The sequence below is a fragment of the Mobula birostris genome, chromosome 4 (genome assembly GCF_030028105.1).
Source record: "Mobula birostris isolate sMobBir1 chromosome 4, sMobBir1.hap1, whole genome shotgun sequence".
NCBI lineage: Eukaryota > Metazoa > Chordata > Chondrichthyes > Myliobatiformes > Myliobatidae > Mobula > Mobula birostris.
In genome coordinates, this window is record NC_092373.1 from 54,912,082 (window position 1) to 54,932,894 (window position 20,813).

A 20,813-nucleotide genomic window follows, 5' to 3' on the forward strand; every position below is an offset into this window, starting at 1 on the left:
TTAATTTCTGACATGAATATTCTTGAAAGAAAGAACTTTGTGTCCCTCGATTAGCCATTTGTCTGGCATTAAAGGAAAATCGGAGGAAAATTTGCCACCGCTTGAAATAGTTATTACTTTTGTGGTTATAAATGTTCAGTTAAACTTATTAATGTTTCTTTTGCAAAGCGTTTATGTTGATGTACTTGACCAGTTTGGATGATCAGTGAGCGAATTTTAACTATATGTCTAAACAACAAGGGAGTTGTTCATAACAAATTAAAGAACAAAAATTGAAGGTCAGAAGTATAAAATAGATTATTTGGGATTCAGAGATTAGTTGCCAAAATAGGGTTGTCCTACATTGATTAGGCTCTAATGATGCTATTGGTATCGAGCCAGATGTAGGACAAAATAGTAGATTAATAGTTCCATATCACACACAAAATTATATCCCCCAATTATATGCCTCATGCAAAGTGTGAAAATTGGGTCATTGGTAATTGGTTTATTACTGTCACATGCACTGAATGGAAAAACTTTGTTTTGTATGCTAACCATACAGATCATTCCAAAATGTAAGTACATTGAGGTAGTTCACAGAGAAAGTCACTAACAGAATGCAAAATATAGTGTTACAGTTACTGATAAAGTGTAATGCAGATAGACAAATAGGTGTGAGGGCCATGATGAGGTACTTAGATTGAAAGATTAAGAGTTCTTCTTATCATACAAGAGATTAATTCTGTATAACAGTGGAATAGAAGACGTCCTTGAATCTGATGGTGTGTGCTTTCACGTCTTTGTATCTTTTGCCTGATGGAAGGGGATGGGGGTGAAGTAAGAATTACCAGGGTGGGAAGAGTTATGATTATGTCGGCTGCTTTCAAGAAGCAAGAGGAAGTGCAGCTAGAGTCAATGGAGAGAAAACTGGTTTTCTTTAGGGACTGAACTGTGTCCACAGCTTTCTCCAATTTCTTGTGGTCTTTGGCAGAGCAGTTGTGATACCAAGCTGTGATACATCCAGATAAGATGTTTTTTTATGGTGCTTCTGTAAAACTTAATTAGGATCAATGGGGATATGCAGGATTCCCTTTGCTTCCTGAGGAAATAGAGATGCTGGTGTGCTTTCTAAGCCGGGGCGTCTACATGATTGGACCAGGACAAACTTTTGGTGATCTTTACACCTAAGAAATTGAAGCTGTCAACCAACTTCACCTCAACATACATCAACGTTGCTGGTGAATGCAGCAGGTCAGGCAGCATCTCTAGGAAGAGGTACAGGACTGACAAAGGGTCTTGGCCCAAAACATCGACTGTACCTCTTCCTAGAGATGTTGCCTGGCCTGTTGCATTCACCAGAAACTTTGATGTGTGTTGCTTGAATTTCCAGCATCTGCAGAATTTCTCGTGTCCACCTCAACATTATTGATATATTCAGAAGCATGTGCTCTGTGTACAGTTGGGGGTGTTAGCTTCTTGTTAATGCAAGGGGAAACTTGGATTACTGGATGATGAGCTTCAGGCTCAAATATGGCAACTCTCAAAGGATCAGTACCTTTACTTTTTCAACAAGAAAGGTTTTGCATCAGTTTAAATTATTCCACTTGAATGTAACCTCTAATTGTAAGCTATAGCTCTTCATGATCTACTATCAAGTGAATGTAAGCAGATTCTCTGATTTCTCTATTTCATTTGAGCTGCCAAGAGCCATTCCTATCCAAAATATGTTAAATTCATGAGGTATCTATTAAACCATCTTTGCCAAACTGTATTTCCCACAATAAGCATCTCTCAGCTATCTGAAGATGAATTTAATTTGGAGTAAATCAAGCAATGATATTAAGAAGCTACTTAAATCTACTAATCTATATTTAGAGTGAAGATGTGTATTCACTGTAGTTTGCTGGACTTCTTAATTATAATGCCCAGTGGATCAATGGAGTCCAACACTGCTTCAGACCAATAAGACGAAGAAATTGGGATATCAGCAATGTGCAGCATTACAAATACTGAAATCTATGTATATGCATATTCTCCTCCATTCTTACATATTTCATCGGGATATGCACCTTACATTCATTTTAAGGTTGTCAAAGTTCTTGAACCGAACTTTGAACTGTTTTACACAGTGCATTCCAATGTATGTTAATAGTTGCAGAAAATGCAAATAGAAACTTATACAACACAGTAAAGCTCAATTCATAATCACCATTGTCAAAGTTGACATAGGACACAGTGATGAATTTATTATCTGTTTTAATTGACAAGTGTATTTAATACAATTGAGACCACTGAGGATTTAGCATTTGGGAGTTATAAGTTGTTTGAAGAGATTTATTTGAATTGTCCTAGCCATTACACGGACAGCGTGATTTATGTTCTACAGTACATTGTTGCTCATTAGCACCAGCAAGGTTTTCATTTATAACTGCGTTGTAGAATTATGTTAAATGTCTACAAGTGTAGAACAGTCTCACAAGGATATGCTACAATTTCTTGCCAACCAGTTACTCATAACTTTACAAGCTTCTAGATTTAGGTTATCTATCTTGAAAGTATGCACAGGCATATAAAAATAACTTGCTCATTTAAGCTTGTGGAACACCACATCTGGGTTGCTTTGTTACCTTTAGGGACAGTTCATATTTATGATCAGCAAATTACCTCATCAAGCCATAATCTTCCCACTTGAGCTAAGTTACCAAAGGGTCCTGCTCAAGGGTCTCAGCCCGAAACGGTGACTGTACTTTTTTGCATAGATGCTGCCTAACCTGCTAAGTTCCTCCAGCATTTTGTGTGTGTTGCTTGGATTTCCACGTCTGCAGATTTTCTTTTGTTTGTTACCAAGACTATTTCAGCCATGGCACACTGCAGCATACAATGGTAACATCTGAGGGATTGCAGTCTAGAGATCAAATGTAAAGGCAAAATACATAGCTAATGGCAGGACCCTTTACAGTGTTGATATACAGAGAGATCTTTCGGTCCAAGTTCATAGCTCCCTGAAAGTAGCTGCACAAATCAATATGTTTGTAACAAAGGCCTATGGAATGTGTGCCTTTATAAGTCAAGGTGTTGAGTTCAAGAGTAAGGAAATTATGTTGGAACTTTATATAAAACTCTGATTAGGCCATGTCTGGAGTATTATGTTCAATTGTGGTTGTAGCGTTATGGGAAGGATGTGGAGACTTTGGAGAGAGTGCCAAAGAGGCTTACCAGGATGCTATCTGGATTAGAGGACATGTGCTACAAGGAGTTGCTTTCTCAGGAGGGTCAGAGGCTGAGGAGAAACGTCAGATAATTTTATAACATTATGAGACGCATAGATAGACAGAGTTGACAGTTCTTACCTATTACCCAGGCTTGAAGTGTGTCTCTCTCCCTCTCTCCCTCTCCTTCTCTCTCTCTCTCTCCCTCTCTCTCTCCCCCTCTCTCCCTCTCTCTCCCCTCTCTCTCTCTCTCTCTCTCTCTCTCTCTCTCTCCCCCTCCCTCCCTCCCTCCCTCCATCCCCATAGGATGATGATGGGTTCCTTTCAGTTAGTTAGTGTGGTTTGATATGTGCGTCCTGGAGTGGCTGTACAGGCTGATCCTTGACAGGCACTGCTTGCCACATACTTGGCAGGTGAGGCCTGGAGGGGCAACAGGGACAGAAGTTCTGTTGTGGCGCTTCCTGTGCCTTTCCTCTGTTGTCTTGTTGAGCTTGTTCTCAGCAGCGTCCACACCTTTTCTGATGGTGTCCCTCCACTGTGAGCGATCTTGAGCCAGATCCTCCCATGTTGATGGGCCAATGTCAGCTTTCTTGAGGCTCCTATGCAGAACATCCTTGTACCGTAGTCATTGGCCTCCTCGTTTTCAGGTACCACTGGACAGTTGGCCGTACAAGATGTCCTTGGATAGTCTTCCATCAGGCATTCTGACAACATTTCCTGCCCAGCACAGTTGGGCTGACATCACCAAGGTTGAAACTGCTGGCATTCCGGCTTGAGAGAGGACCTCGGAATTGGAGACCTTGTCTCGCCAGGTGATCTTCATCAGAGAACATAGGTGACACTGCTGCAGTTGGTCAAGCTGGCATAAGTGTCTCTGATATGGGCACCATGTCTCTCACATCCATATAACAAGGTTGATATGACAATGGCCCTGTATACCTTGCAGTTGGTGGCCAACCTGATGTTCTGTGACCAAACTCGATCTTTCAGCTGACCAAAGGCAAAGGAGGCTTTTCTGGTTCTTGACTCAATCTCTACATCCAGAGAAGCTGAGGATGTTATTATGCTGCCCAGGTAGCAAAATTTGTTGACAGCATTGAGACAAGTGTCATCAATGAGGACAGTTGGTTCTTCGTAGCTTGAGCCAGGAGCCGGTTGGTACAAAACTTTCAGCTTTTTCAAGCTGATTGTCAGTCTGAAGCTTTTGGCTGCATTGGCAAAGTGATTGGTGATCTCCTGTAAGTCTTCGAGAGAGAGTGGGCAACCAGTGCACGGTCATCAGCAAACTGTAGCTCATGAGCCACAATGTCCCTGACTTTTGTTTTTTCTCTCAATCTTGCGAGGTTGAGGAGCCCGCCATCAGCCCTCGTTTGTCGAAAGACTCCTGACTTCAGGTCTGATGTGGCATCCTGAAGAACAGCAGCGAAGAATAGTCCAAACAGAGTAGGAGCCAGAACACAACCCTGTTTTACGCCGTTGCTGATGGAAAATGGGTCTGACAACTCACCACACATATTGATGCGGCCTTCCATGCCTTCATGGAACTGACCGATGATGTTTGGTTAGGCGGGGGGGGGCAACTGAATTTTGGTAGGAGCTTCCACAGGCCATCTCTACCAACAGTGTCAAACGCTTTGGTTGGATCAACAAATGTGACATAGAGACTTCTCTGCTGCTCAACACATTTCTCTTGGAGCTGTCTCAGTGAAAAGATCATGTCCAATGTACTACGGCCTGTTCGAAAACCACACTGGCTTTCTGGAAGGATGTTGTCACTGATGTTGGACATCAAGCGTCTAAGGATGATCTTCGCAAGGCATTTTCCCGCAACTGACAGAAGAGAGATGCCATAGTAATTGTTGCAGTCTCTCTTGTCTCCCTTGTTCTTGAGATGGTCACAACTGATGCGTCTTTGAAGTCTTGTGGTAGTTCTGCAGCTCCCCACAATTTTGTGAACAACTGGTGCAGGCATGATGTCAGTGTGTTACCATCATACTGGTAAATCTTGGCTGTGATACCGTCAGGCCCTGGTGCTTTGTTGGCTTTTAGCTTTGATGGCTTTGATTACCTCGTAAAGAGTAGGGGGGGCATCTAGCTTGAACAATATGGGTCGAGGGTGTACTCTGCCCATTGCTTCGTCGGTGATGGTTCCTGGTCTGTTCAGCAGCTCGTGGAAGTGTTCTTGCCATCTTTTCATATGCTCTGACTTCTCAGTGAAGATGAATGTACAGTCCTTGCTCAGGAGTTGTGAGGTGCCTTGTTTTGATGGACCATACACAACCTTGATTGCTTCATAGAAGCTTCTTGAGTCATTACAGTCAGCGAAGGCTTGTAGCTCCTTGGCCTTGTTTGCGCACCACTGGTCTTTCATAGCTCTGAGCTGCCTCTGCAAAGTTGAGTTTGCACTCAAGAAGGCATGTTTTTTGGAACTTGAGCTTGGGTGTCGAAGAAGAGCCTGGTGTGCAGCTGCCTTAGCTCTTAGAAGGTCTTGCACAGATTGGTTGCTCTCATCAAACCAGTCCTGATGCTTGCGCTCAACTTTCCCCAAGGTGTCCTGGGCAGCGCTGTAGACCATTTCTTTGAAGTCGTTCCAGCGCTCAGTAATATCGTCTGGTGGATTCTCAACCAGTCTGCTAAGAGCAGTTTCCATAAAGGATTTCAGGGCATCAGCACACTCGCGATGTTTCAGTTTGGTGGTGTTCAGCTTTTTGGGTGGTTTGGCAGCATTCAGTCTGCGTGGAGGTTTGATTGATAGACATAGATCCGACCACACCATTTGATAATCAGTTGAGCACTCAGCTCCACGCTTAACTCTGGTGATACAAACGTCAGAGATGTCTCGTTGTTGGGTGATGACATAATCAATGAGATGCCGGCTTTTAGATCGTGGATGCATCCATGTGCATTTGAGCTTGTCTGGCAATCTGAACAGTGTGTTGGTAATGCACAGTTTGAATTCCGTGCACATCGAGAGGAGCAGTAGACCGTTACCGTTACTGTTGCCAACCCCTTGGCGTCCAATCACACCAGGCCACACAGTGGACTCCTTGCCAACCCGAGCATTAAAGTCTCCCAGCAACAGCAGCTTATCGGAAGTTGCCTGTTACATTGATAGCTAGGCGGGCCATTTTGTTGAAGTGAAAGGATACATCAGCTCCCACTTTGTCACAATGGTTCTCTCAGGTGATGCTATGTCTTAGCTTGGAGAAAATTAGAAGTCGAACCTTTGAACCTTTACCTGATTTTGAGAAAAATGGGGTTCATTTGCTCGTTATTATCATTTGAGTTAATTGATAGATTTCCTCCACAATCTAATTGTAAATCTTTGGTATATTTTTTTCTTCTTGCTGGCGGTTTGATGTTTATCTTTAGAAGCTTTTTGTATGGCGTATGGCTCCGGGTTGTACACCTAATGGGGTTTTTTTTCCCACTTTTTTCTGCTTAGTAGGTTTTTTTATTATCACCAAAAATTTTTCAATCCTTAAAATAATGTTTTTTTTTCCTTGAGACATTGTAAGTGTTGTTTACTTCGATGTACTCGTTATTTTTGAGTAATATAATAATAATAATAATAATAAGATTTGAAAAGGAAGTTACCACACTACTGATGGTGGTTTTCAGCTCACTGTAGAATGCCTCCTTGACTTCACTGGGGTTAGTCAGAGTTGGGGCGTAAATATTGACTATGGTGAGGTGGCATTTTCCTTGCAAAGGTGTGCGCAAGTTCTAGATTTGGTCATTTACAGCAACAGGCAGGGTTGGTAGCTTTGTTGTGAGGCAGTTCTTGATAACCAAGCACACACCAGATTCTCTTCGTTCTTCTTCGGGCCTGCCAGACCAGAAGAATATGTACCCTCCTTTCTCTTCACAATGCGCTCCCTCTCCAGCGAGCCGGGACTTCTGGAGAGCCGCAATGTCCACTCTGTAGTCCTTGAGCACACGAGCAACAAGTGCAGTGCGTCTCTCCAGGCGATCTGAGTTAGCATTGTCAACAGAGTTCATGAGGCAACGATCAGATTCTGCTTGTGATTCTTACCGCTAGAGTTGGACGATCTGCCAGCCGTGGCAGACTGGCCAAGTTGGTGTGAGCGGGCTTTGTTTGAGCCACCTTTTCTAGGCCCTTCCCTAATTATAGGGTGAGCAGTGCCTCCATAAACAGGGCTGCTCAGATGCAGAGGGTGCTGCCTCACTGGATCTCCGCTCTGTAATCCATGTGCGAGCACTCTCCCCCTGCCGCCTGCATGCAGACTTGTGACTATGGCTCCCAGCTGGTCAAGCCTACCACTTCGCCACTTGTCCGTCGCTACAGGACTTGGGTGTGTTGAAGATACCCCACTCCTCAGAAAGGAACACAGTGTGTGCATGAGTGGATTTTAGGTGAGTAGGGGGTTGCACAGGTCCAGACCCACCCTCTCGACATCCCCTCCTGGATCCAATGGCACGGTGGGGTCCAAGACAGCTGGGGGAAGTTCTGTTGCAGTGAATGGCCAGACCAAACTTCGATGCAAGGGGTGCCCTTTCCGTGCTTCACGGCACGTGTTTGCTAGATGGCCATTGACCCTACAAGAGGGTTCATCCACCCTTTCACAGGTCTTTTTTTTTCATCCTGCAGGGTGTCTAGCAACCCTCCTCACCAGGCAAACCTGGTGGGGGAGCCAGTTTAGTCGCCGACCACCCGACCATGCGACAGGTTGTACTGGGTTACATGGTACCAGCAGCACTCGACGAGTGACCTGACGTATCTAATAGTAGAGGCCATGCATTTAAACTGAGATGGGAAAGGTTCAAAGGAAATGTATGGAGCAAGTTTATATTCTTACACAAGTAGTGGGTGTCTGGAGTGTGTTGCCAGGGTTGTTGCTGGAGGCAGGTACAATAAAGATAGATATAATTTAAGAGATTCATGGATTGGCACGTGAATGTGCATAGATGTAGAGATATGGACCATGTGCAGACAGAAGGGATTAGGTGTTATTAGGTTAATTAGTTCTGCACAACATTTTGGGCTGAAGGGCTGGTTCCTGAGCTGTAATATTCCATGTTCTGGGTTATTTAATTATCAGCTAACTCCCAGGCCTGCATAATGTGTTTTTAGCTTCTTTGTGAACGATCAATGAAGGCCACAGGCTTCTTCCAGAAGCTGCACGAAGCCAAACAATGATATTATTAGTTGTGACTCACTTGGTCATTTTCCTGGTGATTGCTAATTGTTTGTGGAAGAAAAATCACTAACATGATCTATAGGCTGCAAAGTGGGTTTTTTATGCTACTTGCAGAAAAATTAAACTACATAAATGGGTCCTGTTTTTAAGACATTGAAATTGGTCAAGTATCTAAAAATGTAATCTGTCAGGATGATTTATTCTGCCACGTAGACCCTTTCCAAGAGTATTACAGGACCTGTGGAGTTGGAGGAGCACTTTGGTTTTTGCAAAGGGATTTTCCTGTACAACTTGAGTACTTGTATTTCCACAGTGAAATTGATGTACTTTTTTGTCCAGAAAAGCAGGCAATAATAAGAACTCTCTTTCTGGATTCGTTTCTCATCAATATAAACATGTAGGTTTGAAATCTTGGCCAAACTTTTGTTACACATTACTGGTCCTTTAGTTAGATATATCTGGTAATTAATAATTAATCTTTTTATTACGTTAAGATGATCTGAGTTCTCCTAAAAATTAAATTAATTTATTTTGGAGAATCATATTTCTCATCAAAGATCTGTAAAACAGGATTTGAAAAGTCGTCCTCCATCCCCACAAACTAAAGGATTCTCAATCAACAAAATTCCAGCCTACTTCATCCACAGAGAATTTATAGCACAAAAATAAGCCATTGGCCCAAGTAGACATAACCAGCTCACTCTTATCTACATCAAGAGTAATTTGCCAGTATAATACAATCTTTTGAACAACATTTTCCACTAATCATTTGTTAACTTTAGTTTGGTAAACTTCTATTTGGTTTTCAGCAGAATGTTTTGGTTAAACAAATGATTGTTGCATTCCATATTTTGTGAAATAGTATATTGAATTTGATGTTAAGAGCAAGTTAGTCTTGAGCTTTAACACCAAACTAATTGTCCTGTTACAGGGAACAGATGATAATTTCACATCAAAATAGGATTGAGCAACTACAAGAAAACTTTAGACAGAATTTAAGAAATGAAGAAAGCTGGAGAGAAAAAGTAAGGACTTTGCTAGATTTTTTTTCCCAATATTTGTATTGTCACAATATAAATATCTTGACATGATTTTTTTGGTTCCTTTCTCAAACCAAAAATAAAGATTTAGCTTTATTTGTCACACGAACTTCATAAATGTAGTTATTGAACGTACTTGATATATACATAGAAACATCAAAACAAACAATGAAATGCATTATCTGTGTCTACAACCCGCAAATGTCACCGTGCTTCCAGCACCATCAGAGTATGCCTATAAGTTATTAATCCTAAACAATGCATCTGAAGAATGTAGGAGGAAATTAGCATTTTCGGAGGAAACCCACGGAGAGTTTGCATAAATTCCTTAGAGTCAGCGGTGTGAATTATGGTAACCACTATGCTACCATACCATGTGGTCTAAAATATCTATAATTCAACTGAAGCTCTAATTTATTTTTGAGTGTAGACATCCAGCTGACCCAACTTGAGAGCAAAGAGAGCATAACCAGAAGCGTCCCATTCAGGGTATAAGAACCAGCTCTGTAATACCAGATTTTTTCCATTCTCATTTTGATAGTAACCTTTACAAAAGGCTTGGCTAATTGATATATTTCTCTTCCTGACTGCCACCTTTTGTGTGTCATGCTCCCATGGAGTCAGAGCTTAAAAGAAGTGAGCAGGGGCACTTGACACATTTTGCATACCACAATCCTGAGGAGTCATTGGATTGTGTAGAGGGAGAGAGGAAGAAGTGAGTGGGGGCAACCAGTGCATTTTGCATGCTGCAATCCTGAGGAGTCGTGGAATTTCATGGTGAGAGAGAGAGTTTAAAGGAAGCGAGTGGAGGCATTCGGCACATTTTGAGTGCCGCAGTGCCTGAAGAGACATTGGATTGTGCATAATTAGGCACTTAGCAAGGGCAAATAAAAAGAAGTTAGGTTTCAGCAGAGCGGCCATTGTATGAGTGGACCAGTGTTAGAGTGGAGAATTGAGGCTTTGGTGAGAGAGGCAAAGGCTGTAGGTAGATTTTCTTTCCATTATTTATTCTTTCTTTCTCTCTTATTGCACATTTAGAGCAATAGAGATGCCAGATAGGACACTGGATTTCTCCTCCTGCAGAATGTGGGGAGACAGGGAAATCTCCAGTGTCACTGACAACCATACCTGCAAGAATTATATCTAGCTGCAGCTTCTTAACAGACTTTGTTAAGTAGTTGGAGCTGGAACTGGATCATTTGGGAGATTGGGGGGTTGGAGGAGGAGGGGGTTGATAGACAGGACATACAGGGGGATAGTTGCATCCAAGATGCTGGACGCAGATAACTGGGTGACCATCAGGAAGTGGAAGGGGATAGGCAGCCAGTGCAGGAAACCCCAGTGGTCAATCCCCTCCGATATATTACTTTGGATACTGTTTTGTGGGATGACCTAGCAGAGGAAAACCACAGCGGTCAAATCTCTGGCACTGAGTCTAGCTCTGTGGCCCAGAAGGAAAGAGGGTGAAGAGGCAAGCTGTGGTAATAGAATATTCATTGATTAGGGTAACAGAAAGGAGGTTCTGTGGACAAGAACGAGATTCCCGGATCGTTTGTTGCATCCTGGATGCCAGGGTCAGGGACATCTCAGATCGAGTCCACAGCATTGTTAACTGGGAGGCTGAGCAGCCAGAGGTTGTGGTCCAGGACGGTACCAGTGACATGGGAGGATGGGGGGACTGGGTCCTGCAAAGTGAGTTCAAGGAGTTGGGTACTAACTTAAAGGATAGGACCCCTGGACTGTGATCTCATGATTGCAACTTGTGCCACATACTAGTGAAGCCAGAAACAGGAAGATCATACAGTTTAACACATGGCTAAGGAGTTGGTGCAGGAAGGAGGGCTTCATATTTTTTGGATCATTGGGCTCTCATCCAGGGAAGGTGGGACCTGTACAGAAGGGATGGTTTGCACTTGAACTGGAGGGGGACTAATATCCTAGGGGAAACATTTTCTAGTGATGTACAGGGGGATGGGGGTTTTAAACTAGAGTTGCAGGGGGATAGGAACCAGAACACCAAAACATAAAGTGGAGTGGTTATTGGAGAAAGATATTGTTAAGCCTACATGCAAGGTGAGAAATCAAAAGGCTGAGCATAGTGGGACTAATGTTCTGAGCTGCATATATTTCAGTGCAAGGAGCACAGTAGTAAAGGCGGATGAGCTTAGGGCATGGATCAGCATGCTGAATTATGATATTATAGCCATTAGTGAGACTTGGTTGCAGGAGGGGTAGGACTGGCAGCTCAGTGTTCTGGGGTTCCATTGTTTTAGGTGTGTTACTGCAGGAGGGATTAAAGGGGCAGTGCTGGTATTACTAATGAGGGAAAATGTCATAGAAACATTGAAACATAGAAAACCTACAGCACAATACAGGCCCTTCGGCCCACAATGCTGTGCTGAACATGTACTTACATGTCATGGCAATACTCAGGACAGGCTTGAGAGCCTGTCTAATGAGCCTTTATGAGTAGAAATGAGGAATAAGAAAGGTATGACCACATTAATAGGATTATATTATAGACCACCCAGCTATCTGCGGGGTTTAGAGGAGCAAACTTGTAGAGAGGTTGCAGACTGTTGCAAGAAACATGAGGTAGTGATAGTAGGTGATTTTAACTTCCCACGTATTGACTGAGACCCCTATACTGTAAATGGCTGGATGGCAAAGAGTTTGTCAAATATGTTCAGGAAAGTTTCCTTATTCAGTACATAGAAGTCTCAAATACAGAGAGTGTGATACTAGATCTCCTATTAGGGACAGGGAAGATGACAGAAGTTTGAGTAGGGGAACACTTTGCATCTCGTGATCATAATGTCATTAATTTCAAGGTAATTATGGAAATGGAGAGGTCTGGTCCTCAGGTTGAGATTCTCATTTAGTTAGGAGGGATAAATTTATAGGGCTTGAGAAGGTGTTCCCTCTGACCCTGTGGGAGGCTAATGCAGAAACTGAAGGGGCCCTAGCCACGGGTGAGATATCAGAGTTGTTCTGTTGTTTAAGAAAGGCTCTATGAAAAGGACAGGAAATTATAGGCTGATGAGCTTGACATCAGTAGTGGAAAAGTTATTGGAAGGAATTCTAAGGGACCAGATATATACAGTAGGTATTTGGATAGACAGGGACTGATTAGAAGAAGAAGAATATCTTTATTGTCATTGTTGTGGAGCAATGAAACACAGTTTAGCAGCTCAATGTTTTGCAGCACGACAAAGAATATATACATAAAATAAACTCTAAAACCTCAGGAGTGCAGTCCAAAATTAATAATATATGGATGGGAGGTAGGACTATTGCACACCTGCCATTCCTGGAAGTGTGATGCATTTAGCTGCCGCCGTCTTAGGAGGGGGCCAGGAGAAGGGAAGGGGGTGTTATACACTTCACTGCTTGTGGGTAGAAGCTGTTAAGGAGTCTCTTTGTTTTTGTCCCTAATGCTTTGTATCTCTTCCCAGAAGGTAGAGGGGAAAACAGGTGATGTCCAGGATGAGTGGGATCCTTTGAAATACAAGTAGCCTTCTTTTGAAGTCTGCCAGTATAAATGTCTCTGAGGGAGGGTAATGTTGTGCCAATAACCCGCTCTGCTACCCTCACCACCGACTGCAAGTCCTTCCTGTTCTGTTCTGTGCAGCTGGCAAACCACACTGCACAGCAGTACGTCAGGAGGCTCTCTATAGTTGTCCGATAGAAGTTGATCAGCAGGTGATGAGGGATGAGAGCGTGCTTTAGCTTCCTTAGGAAGTAGAGACTCTATTGGGCCTTCCCCACCTGATAAGAGATATGGGCAGTCCGGGTGAGGTCAGCCGAGATGTGGACACCGAGGAACTTGAAACTCTCTACTCTCTCCACCTCTTTCCCGTATATGTGCAGAGCAGAGTGCTCGACACGCTTTGATTTCCTGAAGTCTACTATCAGCTCCTTGGTTTTTGTGATGTTCAAGTCCAGGTTATTATGACAACACCATTCTGTCAAATGCTGTACCTCCTCCCTATAGGCTGTCTCATCACAGTCTGATATGATACCTATTAGGGTGGTATCGTCAGCAAATTTGACAATGGTGTTGGTGGAGTGAATGGTAGAGCAGTCATGGGTGAAAAGAGAATAGAGGATGGGGCTGAGAACATACCCCTGTGGTGTATCGGTGTTCAGGATGAGAGTAGGTGATGTGTGTTCTCCCTCCTGACACTTTGGGGTCTGTTACTCAGAAAATCCAGTATCCATGAGCACAGTGAACTGCCAAGGTCCAGGTTGCTCAATTTCTGCACCAGTTTGTAGGGGATGACTGTATTAAAAGCTGAGCTGTAGTCCACAAACAGCATTCTTATCTAGGTGTTATCCTGATCCAGGTTTGTAAGGACTGTGTGCAGAGCTGTGATGACTGCATCCTCTGTCAATCTGTTTGCACGATACGCAAACTGGTATTTATCAAGGTCAGCAGGTATGGCAGATTTAATATAAGACAGTATGAGTCTCTCAAAACATTTCATGATGATAGGAGTTAGAGCAACTGGGCGATAGTCATTAAGGCAGTTCACTGTACTTTTCTTTGGTATGGGTATTATTGTGGCTGACTTAAGGCAGGTGGGGACTACAGACTGTAGTAGCGAGAGATTGAAGATGGTAGTAAATACTCCCGCTAGTTGATCTGCGCAGTCCTTAAGAATCCTTCTGGTGACTCCATTTGGGCCAGCTGCTTTCCTCACATTGACTCCGCGCAAGGCGGATCTGACCTAGTGTTGGTGTAATTGTATAGGGTCATCCTTCTCTGTTAGTGCTGACTGGATGCCAACTTCTCCATTCCTGACTGTCAAAGTGAGAAAAGAACTGGTTCAGAGTGTCTGGCAGTGTCCTATCTGAGGAGTTAGTGACTGTATAGCTGTCCCTCTAGCCAGTAAGAGTCTTTATCCCCTGCCACATACACCTGGAGTTGTTATTGGTAAAGTGCTCCTCTATACGCTGTTTATATCTGCGCTTGGCCTCTCTGATGCCACTTTTCAGGGCTCTTCTTGCCTGCCCATAGGCCTGTAGATCCCCAGATTTAAAAGCAGCATCCCGTGTCCTTAGCAAGATCCTCACCATGCTATTGAACCAAGGTCCTTGGTTGGGGAACACCTTAACAGACTTTGTGTCCATGACATTCTCAGCACAAAAGTTTATATATGAAAGAACAGCTGATGTGTACCCTTCCAGATCTCCCCCTTCATCAAAAACTTCCCAGTCTCTGTTATCGAAGCAGTCTTGTAGGGCAGAGGTAGCCTCCTTAGTCCATACTTTGACTGTCTTCATATATGGTCTTTGTCTACAGCTGAGTGGTTTATATGCCGGGGTCAGGGACAGAGACAGATGGTCTGAGAGTCCCAAATGTGGCAGAGGGCTGGCCTTATATGCATGAGGAAGATTGCAGTAGACTTCATCCAAGGTGTTCTTTTCCCTTGTCAGGAAGTTCACATACTGATGGAATTTAGCTAAAACAGACTTCAAGTTGGTATGATTGAAGTCCCCAGCTGCTATAACAATGCTGTCTGGTTGTGCTGATAGACACTGGCTAATGGAGTGATGTAACTTCTCCATAGCTAGCTTAGCGTTAGCCTGCGGTGGTATGTAAACAGCTGCTATAACAACCGATGTAAACTCTCTCGGCAAGTAAAAAGGTCTGCACTGCAACATCAGGTATTCAGTGTCCGGGGAACAGTGAGTATCTATAACTGTAATGTTACGTACCCCGTAACTGGGTTGCCAAACCAGCAGAAATGGATCACTCAGTTGGAGTCTGGATTACTAGAACTAAGGAAGTTTTATTAAAGAAACAAGCAACACAGTACTCTGATCAAAAGGATAATAAATGCAACAGTTCAGCAACGATAAACACACATGTACACAGAATTAAGATAGCAGGATCAATCAAGCTCTATCGTTGTCTAGGGGTAAATGACCAGTTTCAAAGTGACGCAAAGTTCAGTTCAATTTAGTTCAGTTCAGTTCGCAGTAATCGCTGCCGTGGGAGATGGACAGTGTGGGGGGAAGGAGAGAGAGAGCAAAACGAATGAATATTCAAACGGCTTCCACACAGACCTTCGCAGTCAGCTTTCGGGCGAGTCCTCTGTGATGTCATCTGAGGTCACTGACCGTGACCCCTACGTTTCCAGATACGATCATTTCTCTGCGGTGAACCTGGCACCCAGGCAAGGATGGACACACACCAGGTTCCCGCCGATCGTGCCTTTCCACCCTGTGCGTCTATGGCTTGTCCCGCGACCAGCCGTCCAAAACTTCCCACCGACTTGTGGGAGACGCACCGCTTCCAGGGTCTCGTTACCTCGGGGTGTTGTGTGTGTCCTGCCTTAGCGAACCTGTCCCTTTTTATCCCCCTGCTGTGGTATCGCTTGTCCATCACTTCAAACAGTTCAGGGTTCAAAGGGGGAGCCGATCTTGACAGCTCTCCTTCCGTTACTCTCTCCCATCCCTTCATTAACATCTCCAAATGCTGCTCCATTGTTTTCCTTATCTCTCTCTCCTGAAAACAGGCGGCAGACCAACTGCTGATCCCACTGGTGCCAGCACAGGACAGCTAACATCTTAATCTATGTGTATTCTCGTCACACTTCCCCCCTTTAAGGATTTTTACCGGGGTAAAAATTACGAACATGAATACATTATTTGATGCACACAAATACACATCTTTATCAGCTATTTGGCTAATACAGCAAATTTGAAGTTGTCAACACCTGACAGACAGTCAGCCATCACATTTTCTGTTCCTTTTATATGTGTTATTAATAATCCCTTAGACCAGGCTCCAATTTAGCAAACTTCATAGTGGCCAAAAACACTGATGAATTGCGATCAATGTAACCTCTCATTGGGTTTCGTCCTGGACCACAATAACAAGGGTCGTCCCATTCTGACTTAGTTTTCTCTCACAAGGGCTTAGTAAGAGGGGGAGGGGTAGTAACCGCAGAGTTATTGCAAAACTTCCTACAGTACCCCACCATCTCCAAGAGCCTTCTGAGGGCCCTCTTGTCTGTTGGGGTTGGGATGTCAGAGATAGCCCGCACCTTAGCTTGCATCGCTGCCAGCTGCCCCTGTGCCACCATATTTCCCAGGTAAGTGGCCTTCGTGTTGTCGAACTCATTTTTTTCAAGGTTCACTATCAAGCTGGCTTCAGACAGCCATATTACATCGCCAATACACACCTCTGTGTTCGTCAGCCCTTTCGTCACTGAATTACTCATTCTATAGGCGTGTTGCTCACTAGGCTGGCCTACTGTAACAAACACCACCCAACGTCCCAGCTTTTTGCATCGCCTCGGGACAATCAAACACACGTGTGCGAGTCGTTTAATTACTTCTCCTAAAGAGTCGCTTTGTTCGGGGATTAAGGGAGAGACCTTATCAGCAGAACTGGCCAAAACAATAGCCTTCTCCCATCTGGTTGATACCATACTCATCTTTTCAAAATGGTTTTTTTCTCTTATCAGGGAGACCCTAGCTTCATTGATTTCCGCGCTAACACCGACTAGGTTTGTTAGCATATCAAAAGCCTGTGACCGTCTCAGTTCACGTCCGCCATAGTCAATAACATCCTTCCTCCGGTGCAGCCGGTAAACCTCTTTCATGATTCCACCAACTGTTTCCTCCAGCACCGCAAAATGTCCACCGGAGGGTACCTTGTAGGCCAGGTTAAAAATCTCATCCCCATAACTCTTTTGCACCACCCCCCATTCCTCATCTGCAGGTACGGTACTTGGTCTCCCTTTCTTCCTTAGCACTTCCTCCTCCACACAATAACCTACTAGTTCCCTTGTTAATTCTGCGTCAGAGAGAGCTGTCTCTGCCAAAACCATCAGCCCCTCGTCTCGCTCCTGCGCCTGCACAAATTCTTTCCTGGCTAATGCTAAGTCTGTCTCAGCTCCCTCACTACCTCTTGTTTCACTACACTCTTTCTTTTCACTTTCTACCCCCTTCTCGTACAAGGCTGGCAGAAACGTCTCAGCTAAATTTACTACCGCAGTCCCGTGATGAACCTGTGAGTCCATGGGCGGGACCTCAATGCTGGCAGGCTGACCTGTCAATCTCATGGCTGGGAACACAATTCCCCTGGCGAGGTCATTACCGAGCAAGACTTCCACGCCTTTCATCGGTAATTCGGGCCTCACCCCGATCGTGACTAGTCCAGAGACCAGGATGCTTTGTAAGTGTATCTGGTGCAAAGGGACTGCCTCTGTCCCTTCCCCAATACCTTTGACCTTGAGCTCCCCAGTCTGGGTCTCTGAGCTAAACTCTAATACACTCTTCAGTATCAGTGACTGACACACTCCCGTGTCTCTCCAGATCCGCACTGGAACTGGTTTTAACCCCTCCTTCACTGACACCAATCCGGCCGAGATAAACTTCTCGCGCCCTTCCTTAACTTTGGCAGACCTGTCCTCTCCTAGCGGTTCGTTTACCAGCTCGATACAGCCAGTCAAAATCACCGTTTTTCCTTCTCCCGTCTCCTTCTTTGGGGCAAAGCACCTGGACGCAAAGTGTCCGACTTTCCCGCAATTATAACAGACGACCCCAGGAGACTTCCTACCAGACTGCTCCCGGTCTACCTTATCCTTCTCACTAGTCCCCGGCTTACTTTCTGACTTTTCTGGTGGACTCTCCCTGCCGTCCTGACTACCCTTCTGGTAGCCTTTACTCGGGGCAAACTTCATTTTATGCGTCAATGCGTACTCATCCGCCAACTTAGCAGTTGTGGCTAATGTGGCTGCCTCTTTCTCATCTAGGTAGGATCTCATACCCTCAGGGACACAACCTTTAAACTGCTCAATCAGGATCAGCTGTAGCAGTCTGTCATAATGCCCCTCTACCCCCTTTGAGGCACACCAACGCTCACAATATGTCTGCATCTCACGGGCAAACTCTAAATACGTGCGGTCCCACTGCTTCATCGCATTCCGGAACCTCTGCCGGTGTGCCTCCAGGACCAACTCATAAATCCTGAGGATGGCCTCTTTCACCACCTCATACCTCTGGGCATCTTCCGCGGACAAAGCTGAGTAAGCTTGTTGGGATTTCCCTTTCAGTACACTCTGAAGCAAAACAGCCCACTTATCCCTCGGCCAGTCCTGACTGGTAGCAACCTTTTCGAAATGGAGAAAGTACTGATCCACGTCGGTTTCGTCAAATGGGGGAACCAGCCTAACCTCCTGGGTCACCCGGAACCCTCCACCTTGGTTCGGCACGGGGCCCTGCTCTGCCCTTATCCTTAACTTCTCCAGTTTGAATTCCCTTTCCCTCTGTTTCTCCTCTCGCTCCAACTGTCTCTCTCTCTCTCTCTCCTGCCTTTCTAACTCTTTCTCTTTCTCCTGCCTTTCTAACTGTTTCTCTTTCTCCCGCCTTTCTCTCTCTCTTTCTCCTGCCTTTCTAACTCTCTCTCTTTCTCCCGCCTTTCTAACTGCTTCTCTTCGTGTTCTAACTGCCGTACCCGGAACTCGTGCTCAAGTTTCAGTTTTTCAAGCTGCACCTGTACCGTGTCTCCAGCAGGTTTTTCAATAGACACCACCTCCAGCTTGCCTTGGGGAAACACACCTTTAGATACATAGTGCTCTACGATAGCTCTGTGTATCTCCTCTCTCCTCATTGTCGACTCCCCCTTAGCAAGATTCAACCGTTTGGCCACAGCTACCAATTCCGTTTTCCTGGCATCCTCTAATGCCTCCAAGGTCGGCGCCTTTATAAATTCCTCAGCCTCCATTTCTGCTGTTTGTCTTTTCTTTCTTTCGGGAATTTTGACCCAATCAATTTACTCCGTCCCAAATTTAGCATTCAAAATCGCGGACGAGAACCCCACTTATGTTACGTACCCCGTAACTGGGTTGTCAAACCAGCAGAAATGGATCACTCAGTTGGAGTCTGGATTACTAGAACTAAAAAAGTTTTATTAAAGAAAGAAGCAACACAGTACTCTAATCAAAAGGATAATAAATGCAACAGTTCAGCAATGATAAACACACATGTACGCAGAATTAAGATAACAGGATCAATCAAGCTCTATCGTTGTCTAGGGGTAAATGACCAGTTTCAAAGTGACGCAAAGTTCAGTTCAATTTAGTTCAGTTCAGTTCGCAGTAATCGCTGCCGTGGGAGATGGACAGTGTGGGGGGAAGGAGAGAGAGAGCAAAACGAATGAATATTCAAACGGCTTCCACACAGACCTTCGCAGTCAGCTTTCGGGCGAGTCCTCTGTGATGTCATCTGAGGTCACTGACCGTGACCCCCCCGTTTCCAGATACGATCGTTTCTCTGCGGTGAACCTGGCACCCAGGCAAGGGTGGACACACACCAGGTTCCCGCCGATCATGCCTTTCCACCCTGTGCGTCTATGGCTTGTCCCACGACCAGCCGTCCAAAACTTCCCACCGACTTGTGGGAGACGCACCGCTTCCAGGGTCTCGTTACCTCGGGGTGTTGTGTGTGTCCTGCCTTAGCGAACCTGTCCCTTTTTATCCCCCTGCTGGGGTATCGCCTGTCCATCACTTCAATCAGTTCAGGGTTCAAAGGGGGAGCCGATCTTGACAGCTCTCCTTCCGTTACTCTCTCCCATCCCTTCATTAACATCTCCAAATGCTGCTCCATTGTTTTCCTTATCTCTCTCTCTCCTGAAGACAGGCGGCAGACCAACTGCTGATCCCACTGGTGCCAGCACAGGACAGCTAACATCTCAATCTATGTGTATTCTCGTCACAGTAACTTCTGTACACCAACTGTTATGTATATAAATACAAAGTCCCCTTCCCCAGATCTTGCCGGAGTGACTAGTCCTGTCGCCCTGAAAACGGCACGGCCCCCCAACTCGATAGCCGCATCCGGAATATACTGGTCGAGCCACGTCTCCGTTATTATCATCACACAATGATTCAAACTGTGCAAAGTAATCCGCAGTCGCAGCTCGTCCATCTTATTATTTAGTGACCGGGTGTTGGCGAGAAAGGCTTGGGATGGCCAGTTTATAGGGGTTAGCTTTTATAGCCTGCAGGCCTCCTCTCTTACCCCTTTTCTGCTTCCTGTGTCACCGCCATCTGCGCCATCTCAGTGGGGGGATATTGATTCCTTAGGGGTGCTTATTAGGGATGCTTATATAGCTTTGTGCACAGGAAGTCATTATTAACTAATCTCATAGAGTTTTTTTGAGCAAGTTAACCAGAAAAGTGATGAAAGCAAGGCAGTGGATATTGACTACATGGACTTTAGTAAGGCTTTTGACAAGGTTGGTCAAGAAGGTTCTGTTGCTTGGCATTCAAAATGAGGTAGTAAATTTGATTAGACATTGACTTTGGGAAAGAAATTAGAGAATGGTTGTAGATAGTTACTTCTCTGACTAGTAGTGTGCCACAGGGATCGGTGCTGGTCCGTTGTTGTTTGTCATCTCTATC

At 44.7% G+C, this 20,813-nt stretch overlaps 1 protein-coding gene across 3 annotated transcripts in view; it reads left to right on the top strand.

Moving 5' to 3' along the window:
• Positions 1 to 20,813, top strand: part of lekr1 (Leucine-, glutamate- and lysine-rich protein 1) — a 192,961-nt gene that overhangs the window by 139,099 nt on the left and 33,049 nt on the right. For all 3 annotated transcript variants that reach the window (XM_072254578.1, XM_072254577.1, XM_072254579.1), the window contains exon 9: positions 9,285 to 9,378. In XM_072254578.1, the coding sequence (XP_072110679.1) occupies positions 9,285 to 9,378 (94 nt within the window). The remainder of the gene's footprint in view (positions 1 to 9,284; positions 9,379 to 20,813) is intronic.